The sequence below is a fragment of the Mercenaria mercenaria genome, chromosome 10 (genome assembly GCF_021730395.1).
Source record: "Mercenaria mercenaria strain notata chromosome 10, MADL_Memer_1, whole genome shotgun sequence".
Taxonomy (NCBI): Eukaryota; Metazoa; Mollusca; class Bivalvia; order Venerida; family Veneridae; genus Mercenaria; species Mercenaria mercenaria.
This window is the reverse complement of record NC_069370.1, coordinates 38655674-38669325: the sequence shown is the minus strand read 5'-3', so window position 1 is coordinate 38669325 and position 13652 is coordinate 38655674. Positions and strand designations below refer to the sequence as shown.

The 13652-nt window shown below is 35.3% G+C and overlaps 1 protein-coding gene across 3 annotated transcripts in view; it reads right to left on the bottom strand.

Annotated features, from left to right (window-relative positions):
* LOC123561860 (serine/threonine-protein kinase 11-interacting protein-like) overlaps window positions 1-13652 on the bottom strand; it is a 208017-nt gene that overhangs the window by 168598 nt on the left and 25767 nt on the right. For all 3 annotated transcript variants that reach the window (XR_008372707.1, XR_008372706.1, XM_053552821.1), the window contains exons 15-18: window positions 9514-9576; window positions 8608-8795; window positions 7021-7163; window positions 649-732 (exon numbers count right to left, since the gene is read on the bottom strand). Coding sequence is in view for 1 of the 3 variants with exons in the window: in XM_053552821.1 (XP_053408796.1) it covers window positions 649-732; window positions 7021-7163; window positions 8608-8795; window positions 9514-9576 (478 nt within the window). In the remaining 2 variants the exon portion in view is untranslated. The remainder of the gene's footprint in view (window positions 1-648; window positions 733-7020; window positions 7164-8607; window positions 8796-9513; window positions 9577-13652) is intronic.

The window sequence follows — 13652 nt, the reverse complement described above, 5'->3', positions numbered from 1 at the left end:
CCTGAAAACCAAGATTAGTGGACTGACAGGCATGTGCAAAACAACATACCATATTATCAAAAACCTATTTTTCTCTTCCCATCAGCATTTGTACCATGTGACTATCCAATATGTTTCCATATTGGATACAATATATTCCATATTTTATGATGCAAAAACTTTGATTCAAATTTCCCATGTTAACTAAAGGCTGCTTACCGATAAATGTAACCTTATGAATATCAACATCTATAAATGCTTGATGTAATGTTTTTATATACAATTAAAAGAATTGAGTCCTTCTGATTGTTTTCCCTTTTTAGCGATAAAAATAAACATAGAATAAAAAGATTATTCAACATTGTCCTGTCAATACAGGATATATTTGGACTTGTATCTATGTATCTATCCAGTAAACTTATCATCCAATATGTTTCTTTAAATGGGTAGTACCTATCCAAATATATCAACCTACTGAACAAAACAATGTTAAGTAACCTAACAATACTTATTTTTCAAAGTAAATAAGTTTTTACAAATTAAATCCACTCTTCAAATAACTTAAACTTAGAATCAAGGTCACATAATTTCTTTTTTTAAGGATATGTAAGAGAAGTTAAATAGAATGAACAACCAGTTCTTTTTTGTTTTTGAAAATGCAAACCTTACCTTGTGTATTTCCATTTGTAGACAGACCAGGTAGCATTACTGGTATCAACTGGTCAACATGATCTTTCAAACTACTTCCAAGGCCTGAAATTACACAGGTATTCACTGGTGTTTACACTTATATAGACAGTTGGCTAACTTGGAAAAGAGGCCTGGTTAACAAATCCATAGGCATTTTTTAGTACAATATGGTATCATACCTTAAAACATTCGTTATTCTTTCTTCTATTCAACCAGGGTGGATACCAGGCTCAAAAATCCATTTTATTTTTTTGTGAGGCCCCAAAAGGGGACAATTAGTTTTTTCTCAATTTTAAGGGAAATTAAAGAAAATTTTCATTTTTATCATTATCTGATGAAAATGTGTAGCTGTTCTAGATGAAATGTATTGTAACATGAATAAATATGTTCATCACACTAATTCTTTTAGACTTTGAGGCCCATTACAGGGTTTTTGAAAAAATATTTTGAAATTTTTGATAGGTGTCGCATAATTTAGAAGTATATTGTTTTTACTCTATTTGTGAAATCTCTACAATAGTAAGGTTGAGTATTTAAGGTTCAGGTGTGTAACAGGCATTCTAATACACAAAATAATAAAAAAGTCACCACTGTGGGGTCATGTTATTGTAGAATAATTGAAAAGCAAATTTTAAAGTTTGTTGAAAAAAATTGGTCAATTGCCCTCTTCTTTCATATGTTGTAAACTATAAAATTTACCAGAATATTTTCTTCACAGCAATTTAATATGTGTTCTTAGGTAGTTATTTTACACCCCCACCCCCACCCCAAAAAAAAAAAAGAAATATGAGGCTCCAAAGGGGATTAAATTACTCACATTTCGTGATAATTTAGATTAATAATTAGTTATTAGTTAACAGAATCATTGCTGAAATATATTTAGCATATGACGACTTATGATTCACCATTTTATATGTATGGTGGTATTCACATCTCTTTAATAGGATGTAAGTGGAACATTAACTAATATGCCATAGTATAAATATAGCTCAAAGACCAGATTATTCTTAAATGTGTGCCCTCTTGATATACTAGTAGTAAGCCTCCAATTATATTCATTGGCACATTATGTCACCTATACATGTTTCTTTATTCATCTGATCTCTTGTAACAACAATCAGATCACTTGATTCAGCTAGCCAGAGAGACAAATCAAAGGCATTTTTTAACCAATTTGGTATCAGCAGAGCAGTTGTCAAGTATTTAGGTTTCCGCTGCTCAATCTGGAGGTCAGCATTTCATGTACCACATGACACCAGTACTGGTGTGTGTCCACTTCAGTAAATGTCACAATGACACTGCACAGCTGATAGTTACATTTTATTATTGTAAGTATTTCACTATCTGAAAAGGATAACTGATGTGAACATGTAGCACCTATTTTCCCAACCAGCTACGTATTTGGTAGGTAGTGTTTATGAAGTAGCCACAAAGGGGCAAGAAAATTCTAATATTTTCAAAAATAATGTAGTCATTAGTATTTTGTGTAATTTTGTTCCTTGCAGATTGTAGATATCGGCTCGTCTTTGTCCTCATATACTCGCATCTATTCATGCTATAGGAACAAGAATATCCAGGACCTGTAAGATCTCTGTTTGTTTACAATTTTGATAATAGATTAAGTATATATATTTTGTTGTTCGTTATTAACGATAGTTATACTTGTAAGGATTACTGAGAGTAAGCATTTTTATGTACAAATGACTGCATGAAATGATTTTCCTGGCACCTTAGTGATGGTCAGGGCTAGATTCCAACCTGAGGGCCCTCCATGTAGTTTCAGCTCAACATTAAAAAATTGTTAATGGTCATTTTGTTCACTTCTAGGCATAATATGCACTAGAAGCCTATTTTGCTCAGGTTAAAAGAACTGAGTACATGTCTTAATAGTTGTTAGGCTTACTTTGTATCTACATTTACAGAAACATTTCGTATTGTACATACTGCCATCACGTCTTTTATTTACACTGTTATGCAACTCAGTTGGAAGGATTAGGAGAAAGGTTTACTTCACTTTTTACTGGTTTAATTTCCAAGTTGTGTTTTTACAACTGACAGTTCCAAATCTGTGCTCCACTTTGTTCATTGTGTGTTCGTATCTTTTTCGTTGTCTATATATTTTACTTTGTTCATGTATATTAAGTCTAAAGTTAATCATGTACACATCCATACAATCACTGATATGGAGGGGGGAGGTTCTTTCTTCGAACGTAGTTTTTCTTAATGAATATTTGTCCATGCGATTTTTTTGTCTAGCCTTGTGCTTTGAAAATACTCTCAAAAAGTAATCAAAGCCTTGAAATGTCTGATGGTTGCGGGTTTTTGGTAGATTTATTTTCTGTTTAAATGCCAGTCTATGAATATACATGAATGCGAAACAAATACAAATTTAATGTGCCTCATATCTGAGATGAACTCTGCCTGACCCAGCTTGTGATGTAACCATGGGCCATAATACCTTATCAATGGTAGATCTTATATAATCTAAATGGTCAGTGTGAGTGGATAAAGGTTGAATAAGAACTGCTTGTTCATTGATGATTCATCCGCATTGTTCATGAATGGGACTATTTTGTGTAGCACATGAACATCCTTTGGTTGTGATTCGGAATAAAATAAAGATGTTTTGATTGTCAGAAATACACTTTAACTTTGGTAGTGGGATAAACCCGCAACCAAAAATGCAACATCCATTCTTTAAGACAGTCTAAGCATGACTTGTGTTACATGAGCATATGGCGCCTGTGTTGTAATTCATTTCACTACCACCCTAGAAACTCATATTAATAGCGCTGTCTCGTATGTAAGGATCTGTGACGTCACTGACAATGTCTGCTATCTAAAAATAGCGCAGGTCTCGATGTGCGGACAAACAATCGGTGCTTTTCCTGTATATTAGCATCAGTAATTCACAGATTTTGCATTTATCTCCTCGTGTATTTTAAAGTTGATGCATATCAAACGAACGTGTATCACATAGCTTTCAATTTCTATATACTACGCCTAAATACTGAACAGTAAGAAATTCTTAAAAATGTTGACAGCACAGTTTTGAATTTTTAAAATCCACGTCAGTAATAACACATCGAATTGTCATCAGTATATGAAAGGATGATGTTGTTCTACTATTTGTTTTACACATTCCAGTTACGGTCATATATCAATATAATTATATCCATTTGCTATTTACCTCATTCGCAAGGGTTCAAACATTTATCACTATTCTGCGTTTTTTGCAAAATGTAAATATATGATATCACATGATCACATCCTAGTAATCCGATTGAAATTTCGAAATGTCATGAACAATATGTATAACTGAAAGTCAGCAATATTTAATAACTTAGATCTATAGTTCTTCATTGAAACAATTAACATCTCTGTGAAATGCATCAGTATAATGATATGTTACAAATGACACCTTAGTGTGACATGTATAGATATTTGACTTTTAGCAATGATATTTAGATGTGATCTGATAAAACATGGTGCTAATTTAATGCAACACCATACAGTTCTACCTATGTCCTGTCATATATTTTTTCAATTATGAAGTATTTAATGGACCACGCTTTCAAGTACCTTGTATTGAGGCTCAGCGCGGTGTTGTGTGAACCAAATGTATGGAAAGAAGTACATGTGTTAATGATTGTGCTGATATATGCTTTGAAAATCATGAATCAAAATTATTATCTTGCACTTACTTTTTCGACCGCTGGTGTTTCTAATCCGAAAATATTGTATATTTGTGATAAAGACTTTAAGCCAGTCCTTCTGATGCTATACTTTATTGATGTAATTTGCAGAATATTGAGTAATTTGTATGCAATGTACTGTACTTTTTAAAAAAATTATTTGAACATCTTTTTAATGGCCCCGGTCTAACGAAACGCTAAAATAATATGCCTATTTATTTCCTACGTTTATTTCAATATACAATGTATATGCTTTATTGATTCCTTTATTTAGCAGGTTTTTCAAGGAATTTTGTGCAGGCAAAGTGAATTTTCCGTATTTTACCTTTTTAAATTCTCTTCGAAGTTTACTGTTCAAAAGGTTAATATAAAAATTTAGTATATATACGTTATATATAAACAACGGTCCCTTGTCCGCAATTCGCGCGTTGCATTATGGTATCTCTGCGGTGTGTTCTATTTATAGAATACGAGAGAGCGCTATTACATTTCGATATACAGAAATTCGATCATCAGTAAGGGAATGACATACCAAATATCCGTAAAAGTCTTGATACTGTTAAATGATTAATAAATTTACCAAGAGTTTAAGTTTGGTAAGTTTGAAGTTTTTACCTTGCAAAACACTTTTGTGTGATGTAGATGCAATTACAAACATTTACGTGTAATGTCACACAAGGTTTTCTATATTGTAGTAGTATTATTACATCTGGTGACTCCACCATTCCAAACCAACTGAATGTTAATTGGTCTTATGGCATACCACTGCTTCAACAAAATATTTTTGAAAAATGCCTGTTCTGGCCATGGATAAAGTCCGATAACAATTTTAATAACAATAGTTGCCCAAAAGCTGTGTACTCGACTATTCAACAATTTCTAAGTTTAACAAGGACCATGACTGGGCAAGACTTACAAATCCATATATTGGTTACTTCCTGAGATTTGATGACCGGAAGCACTATGTGAAATTTTAATCAAATGCAGGTAGTTTCTGAAATACACCCTGTTTTTTAGGGACATGCTGAACTTTTACCAAATATTCTAGGCTGAAAACAAATCATATTTTGTATTAAACTCAGTCAAGATTATTTTTATTTCAAAAGGTTAGACGACACAAAAGCCTTATGTAAAGTTTTAATCCAACACATATATTGGTTGCTAAGATATGAACTTACATGCAAAACTTATCCAAGGTGAGGATGTCAACAAAGGCGACACCAACACCAGAGTGAACAGGATAGCTCTCACTATTCTTTAAATGCACTAAAATTTTGAAAAGTTTGGCAATTTTTATGTGTATATCAATGTACATCAAATATTTACACACAATGTTTTGCAAAAAAAAAATGAAATATTTGCCAGGAAGTGATATTGCTTGTTTACTTTTTTGAGTGTATATATCGGTTCAGTATTCCATATTTGGGCAATTTGACTATATGTGTCTCAAAAGTTAGTACCAATAAACCGATACTTTACGCACTCTTATTGTAGTAACAATTAAATGAAAATAAGGAAATGAAATGCAGCGAAGTAACATGTATATGTAATATATTGGCTCTACAATTTCTTGAAATTCTCAGAGTTACTTATTCTATATGTATCAAGCTGTTTTGCGAAAGTCTCGGTTTTAGTGTTCTCAGACCTCAATAGAAAGTGATGCTGCAATAATAAAAACAGTAAAATTACTTTACACAATAAGTTTTAGTACAGTTAATGTTTTAAGACTGCGTGAGTATATCCACACACTTAACTGAATGTTACGTTGATAGCAAAAATGATATGCAGCATGTCCGGTTAAAATTGTTCATTTTGAGTGTAACTCCTTTTGGGGCCTCTTGAATTATATATGAAATTTCAAAGAAAATGTAACATGTCTTAGTTTTTTATATGCACTGGATACTATAGAGAATAAACATTCATTTCTTAATTACATGTTAATACCAATGTACCGCAAATTTTAAGATACTGGATACGTCACATCATCATGTAAATGCCGTCTGACGGAGAACCCCCAATTAAGGGCCTGTTAGTCTTTAATTTCACTTGAAAATTACATTTATACGTCAAATTATATTATATAATTGAATCTTTCCGCTCTATTATATATTTAAGTCAGATTTACCTTAACCTATAATTTAAACAACATTTTACTTTCATTTTTATTTCTTATCACATGCACCCCTTTTGGGGCCTCACGAAAACTTGAACAGGGATATTTGAGCCTGGTATCCACCCTGGCTGAATTCCATATACCCCAACGAACATTTTGATGTATGATACCATATTGTACTAAAAAATGCCTACGGATTTTTTTCTCGGGGCTTTTGCCAACTGTCAATATATAATCAGATTAGATACTGGTATATATTTAACAATTTATACATATGAATACAAGGCTGAGCTAAATGACTCATTCAGTATTAATTCTGATATTTCTCACACTCCATGAATATACTTATGGTATCATGGAAAACCATGGTAAATATAATACTGCAGGTTTGACAATATAAAGTAGACTTTACTCTAGAAGAGATCCTCACATTGAAACTGTACATGTAAATATTGTGAAATATAATCCTATTTGAAAATTTCTGAATTTACTGTAACCATGGTAACAAAGACACAGAACATATCAAACTGTCATTGTACTTACTATATCTGTCATCTAAACTTGATTTCTCAGGGATCTCAATGCTGTCCACTACACTGGAGTCTGTTTCATCAAATGCATCATCTTTAACACGTTCACGACCTTTTCTACTTCTCCGAACTGTCGACCGATGCCAGATTTTTGATCTGCAATGTACAAATACCTATAGAGCAACCTCCATATGTAAGTCACTGTATCAGTAGTTTCAAAATAGAAATTTATACGAATTATCAACAACAGATGTCACTCATAGGTGATGATGAAAAGACCTTGACCTTGGAGGTAGATCTGACTCTTGAGCCCATTCTCATCATGCTTAATGTTTGTGTAAAGTTTTGTTGCAATCCCCTGAATTATTACAGCTGAGACAGGAAGTGTTTGGGATGAACCAACTAGCTAACAAAAAAGACAGTGGGATTACTATGGGATAAACAAGAGCTGTCACTAATGGTGACAAATGCCCCCGCAGCACCTTGACCTTTGACCTGGTGACCTTGACCTTTGACCTGGTGACCCCAAAGTCAATAGGGGTCGTGTACTCAATAAGTACTATCAGCATGTGAAGTTTGAAGGTCCTGGGTGCAGTGGTTCGCTAGTGAAGTGCCTTCATGCAAAAACTTAACGTTGTGACGAACGAACGAACGAACGAACGAGCAGACGGACAGTTGAAAACTAATATGCCTCCCTTCGGGGGCATAAAAACCATACATTAAGTATTATTAAATCTATGATTCTTTAAGGTATTTGCTATTACTCGCAGGGTAAGGAATTTTGTTAACTATTACAAAAAATTTACAGCTGTCTTACATCAAGGATTTTCTTTCAACATGGTAAATTGTTAAGTAGCTACTATTAAGAAGATACTGCAAATCACAGAACTATGTCTTAGAACTTTAACATGACGGCAACAAGATCCTTAAAACAAAAGCTATCTTCCAAATATACACTGCCGTGCCTTAAAACTTTTATTTAGAGACTAGTGTCCTTAAACCAAAAGCTCTCTTCCTACTCAATAAGAACCACTTTTCCCTAAAACTTTAACTTGAAGACAACAGGATCCTTAACCTTTAGCCTGCTGGCGGCAAGTGATCGTTCCTTTGCAGGATGATCATGGTCTGCACTGTTCACTATTCAGTCAGTAAATTTTCAGTGAACACCCCTTCGAATGACAAATGGCACTGCCAAAATTGAATGATGGACCGGTCCATTTAGAAATTTAGCAGGCTAAAGGTTAAACCAGTCCTCATGTGAAGGTATTTGATATTACAGGTGAAGCTAAGAAGTAATGGTGAAACTGAGAACTATGCCATAAAGCTTAAACTAACATTTATACATTTTTTGACCTACAAGACCTTGACCTTGTGGGTACCTTTCTATATACAAAAGATATGTGTCCTTTACTAAGACCAATCCTTAAGTAAGGTTTGATGATAAAAGGATTAGTTCAGAAGAAAAATTCAAACTGAGTGCACTGTGCCATAAAATTTTAACCTAAAAGGAACGGCTATATAGCAAGTACAGTTGGAGCAGTTTATAGTTCTATGTTTGCAATTTTCTGGCGACCAACCTCAATAAAAAATGGACACTTACTTGTTTTCTGTCCCTCTTTCAACCTCTAAAGATGATTCAACTGATTTTTCACCTGTTTTCTCATTCAATGGTGGGGAAACTTTTACCGTTTCTGACTTGATCACCATTTTACTGGCACATTTTGGGCATTTAATCAAATCTGTGGATTCTTGAAAACCAACTTCAAAATCATGGTGACACTTCAAACACTGGAAAAATTATTTAAAATCAATTAATACACCATTTTGGTACCAGCTGAGATGGAAGCAGAATTTTGTTGATCAATAACTTTTCCTGGTTCCAACATACATATGCAGTGGTAACTATGTAACAGATTTGTGAGGAAAAAAAAACCTCTTCAGCATGACAGAGATGTCTGTGAATTAGCCAATCGAAAATAACTTTTCATGTGACAAATCATTTCTAATCAGCCTATTTGTTTGTTTGTTTTGGGTTTAACGCCGTTTTTTCAACAGTATTTCAGTCAGGTAACGGCGGGCAGTTAACCTAACCAGTGTTCCTGGATTCTGTACCAGTACAAACCTGTTCTCCGCAAGTAACTGCCAACTTCTCCATATGAATTATCAGAGGTGAAGGACGAATGATTTCAGACACAATGTCTTCTATCAAATCGTCACGGAGAACATACGCCCCGCCCGGGGATCGAACCCGTGACCCCGCGATCTGTAGACCAACGCTCTCCCTACTGAGCTAAGCGGGCGGGCTTCTAATCAGCCTAGTAGAAGTTGATTAGCCTCCCTTACACATTACTGAATAAACAACTTGCTCCGATTTCTGCAATTCCTTTGGAATCTTAGTTGCTACAGTTACAAAAGAGAAACACTTTGTGTACATACTGCACCTACGAAGTATTTCAATATGTTCATGTGAAACATAACAAAATGGAGAAAATGATAAAAGCAGTACCTGCATTTGGTCCTTTTCAACTCTGTCAGACTTTATATGAAGTGATGAAAGTAATTCAAACCTCTGAAAATAAAATGTGTAAACTCATAACCAGAAACAGGTAGCTTTAATTGTAGCGACTTGAAACTGAAACCAGATTAAGTGCAGCTGTCATCATTATTTCGATACATTTTCAACAAGAGCTGTCAGAGGAGACAGCATATTATTCCATTGCTGAATACCACAATCAGGTATAAGGTGACATAATCTATGAAAGATTGGTGCCACAGCTACTGCTCTTGTCATAGACATAATCTATGAAAGATTGGTGCCACAGTTACTGCTCTTGTCATAGACAGACATAATCTATGAAAGACTGATGCCAGAGTTACTGCTCTTGTCATGGACAGACATAATCTATGAAAGAGTGGTGCCAGAGTTACTGCTCTTGTCATGGACAGACATAATCTATGAAAGATTGGTGCCAGAATTACTGCTCTTGTCATAGACAGACATAATATATGAAAGATTGGTGCCAGAGTTACTGCTCTTGTCATGAACAGACATAATCTATGAAAGATCTGTGCCAGAATTACTGCTTTTGTCATAGACAGACATAATCTATGAAAGATTGGTGCCAGAGTTACTGCTCTTGTCATAGACAGACATAATCTATGAAAGATTGATGCCAGAGTTACTGCTCTTGTCATGGACAGACATAATCTAAGGAAGATTGGTGCCAGTGTTACTGCTCTTGTCATGGACAGACATAATCTATGAAAGATTGGTGCCAGAGTTACTGCTCCTGTCACAGACAGACATAATCTGTGAAAGATGGGTGCCAGAGTTACTGCTCTTGTCACGGACAGACATAATCTATGAAAGATTGGTGCCAGAGTTACTGCTCTTGTCATAGACAGACATAATCTATGAAGACTGGTGCCAGAATTACTGCTCTTGTCATGGACAGACACAATCTATGAAAAATTGGTGCCAGAATTACTGCTCTTGTCATGGACAATGTAGATAATGGAAATGATCAAAATCAGATCCGTTCAGAACTGATAGAGCAATAAATCTAAATAAAATCTTAAATTCTAAGTAAAACAGGGGCACAAAATTCATGAAATATCATGCCCAGAGTTATGTTTCTTGTTGCATATAATTTGTATGTTGATGAGTAACAACTATTTTAAGTATGAATGCAGGGTTTTAGAAATCTGCAAATTTATTGGTAGCCCATTGGGCTACCAAAATTTTAATCTGGTAGCCCGAACATTTAAGTTTATTTGGCAATGGCCATTTCGGTTTATTTACTATGTGCTTCTATACTGCAGTGGATGGAATGATTAAATTATTAGAGGTTTCATAATTTTAGCCATACGCACATTGTTATAAATTTTGTTCTCTTAAATAGCAATTATCATTACTCCTTTTTCTCCTTTTAAAAGATAAAACTACATGTTTTTAAACTGAGAAATATTATCAGGAGTACTCCTGATATTTATTGCAACATGGCAATAAAAAACAAGAGGACCATGATGGTCCTGAATCGCTCACCTGTCATCACATGACCAGGTTTTGAACTGTGTATGACGTCGTTTTTTCTATTATTTGACATAGTGACCTAGTTTTTGAGCTCATGTGACCCAGTTTTGAACTTGACCTAGATATCATCAAGATAAGAATTCTGACCAATTTTCATGAAGATTCATTGAAAAATATGACCTTTAGAGAGGTCACAAGGTTTTTCTATTATCTGACCCAATGACCTAGTTTCTGAAGGCACGTGACCCAGTTCTGAACTTGACCTAGATATCATCAAGGTGAACATTCTTACCAATTTTCATGAAGATCTCATGAACAATATGGCCTCTAGAGAGGTCACAAGGTTTTTCTATTTTTATACCTACTGACCTAGTTTTTGAATGCACGTGACCCAGTTTTGAACTTGAACTAGATATCATATAAGATGAACAATCAGACCAACTTTCATACATATCCCATGAAAAATATGACCTCTAGAGAGGTCACAAGTTTTTTTATCATTTGACCTACTGACCTAGTTTTTGACCACAGTTGACCCAGTTTTGAACTTGACCTAGATATCATCAAGATAAACAATCAGACCAACTTTCATACAGATCCCATGAAAAATATGGCCTCTAGAGAGGTCACAAGTTTTTTTATCATTTGACCTACTGACCTAGTTTTTGACCGCAGTTGACCCAGTTTTGAATTTGACCTAAATATCATCAAGATGAACAATCAGACCAACTTTCATACAGATCCCATGAAAAATATGGCCTCTAGAGAGGTCACAAGTTTTTTTATCACTTGACCTACTGACCTAGTTTTTGACCGCAGTTGATCCAGTTTCGAACTTGACCCAGATATCATCAAGATGAACAATCAGACCAACTTTCATACAGATCCCATGAAAAATATGGTCTCTAGAGAGGTCACAAGGTTTTTTTATTATTTGACCTACTGACCTTGTTTTTGAAGGCACGTGACCCAGTTTCAAACTTGACCTAGATATCATCAAGGTAAACATTCTGACCAACTTTCATGAAGATCTATTGAAAAATACGGCCTCTAGAGAGGTCACAAGGTTTTTCTATTTTTAGACCTACTGACCTAGTTTTTGAACGCACGTGACCCAGTTTCGAACTTGAACTAGATATCATCAAGATGAACATTCAGACCAACTTTCATACAGATCCCATGAAAAATATAGCCTCTAGAGAGGTCACAAGGTTTTTTTATTATTTGACCTACTGACCTAGTTTTTAAAGGCACGTGACCCAGTTTCAAACTTGACCTAGATATCATCAAGGTGAACATTCTGACCAACTTTCATGAAGATTTATTGAAAAATACTGCCTCTAGAGAGGTCACAAGGTTTTTCTATATTTCGTATATAACATCTCTCAGTTTCTTGGCACTGTGTATTCACTTATCCGAATTTATGTTTGTCCAAAATTCTGTATACTTTCTGATATTTTGCTAAATCATGGTCGATTTTTTTGCATGTTAGGTAAGTATTTAAATTAACAAGAGCTGTCTCCATAGGATGACACATGCCCCCGATGGCACTTTGAATGAATAGTTATGGCCGACGTTAGAGTTTAGGACCTTTGACCTACGGAGCTGGGTCTTGCACGCGACACGTCATCTTACTGTGTCACACATTCATGCGTAGTTATTTTAAAATCCATGCATGAATGACAAAGATATGGACAGGACACGCCCATCAATGCACTATCATGAAAAATGACCTTTAACATCTAAGTGTGACCTTGACCTTTGAGCTACGGACCTGGGTCTTGCATGCGACACGTCGTCTTACTGTGGTACACATTCATGCCAAGTTATTTGAAAATCCATCCATGGATGACAAAGATATGGACCGGACACGCCCATCAATGCACTATCCTTTAACGTCTAAGTGTGACCTTGACCTTTGAGCTACGGACCTGGGTCTTGCGCGCGACACGTCGTCTTACTGTGGTACACATTCATGCCAAGTTATTTGAAAATCCATCCATGGATGACAAAGATATTGACCAGACACGCCCATCAATGCACTATCCTTTAACGTCTAAGTGTGACCTTGACCTTTGAGTTACGGACCTGGGTCTTGCACGCGACACGTCGTCTTGCTGTGGTACACATTCATGCCAAGTTATTTGAAAATCCATCCATCGATGACAAAGATATGGACCGGACACGCCCATCAATGCACTATCCTTTAATGTCTAAGTGTGACCTTGACCTTTGAGCTACGGACCTGGGTCTTGCGCCCGACACGTCGTCTTACTGTGGTACACATTCATGCCAAGTTATTTGAAAATCCATCCATCGATGACAAAGATATGGACCGGACACGAAAATTGTGGACAGACTGACAGACCGACAGACTGACAGACTGACAGACCGACAGACGGACAGACGATTCAAAAAACTATATGCCTCCCTTCGGGGGCATAAAAATGGACTAGTTCATTATAGAAATTTAGCAGGATAAGGGTTGAAACAGTGGAGAAAGTTAGTGCCACAAATACTTTGCAAAGGATAAATCAACTAGCCAACCAACAGTAAGATAACTCCCAAAAACAGCTCGACCTCAGCTTCATTTGTGGGGATAAACAAGAGTG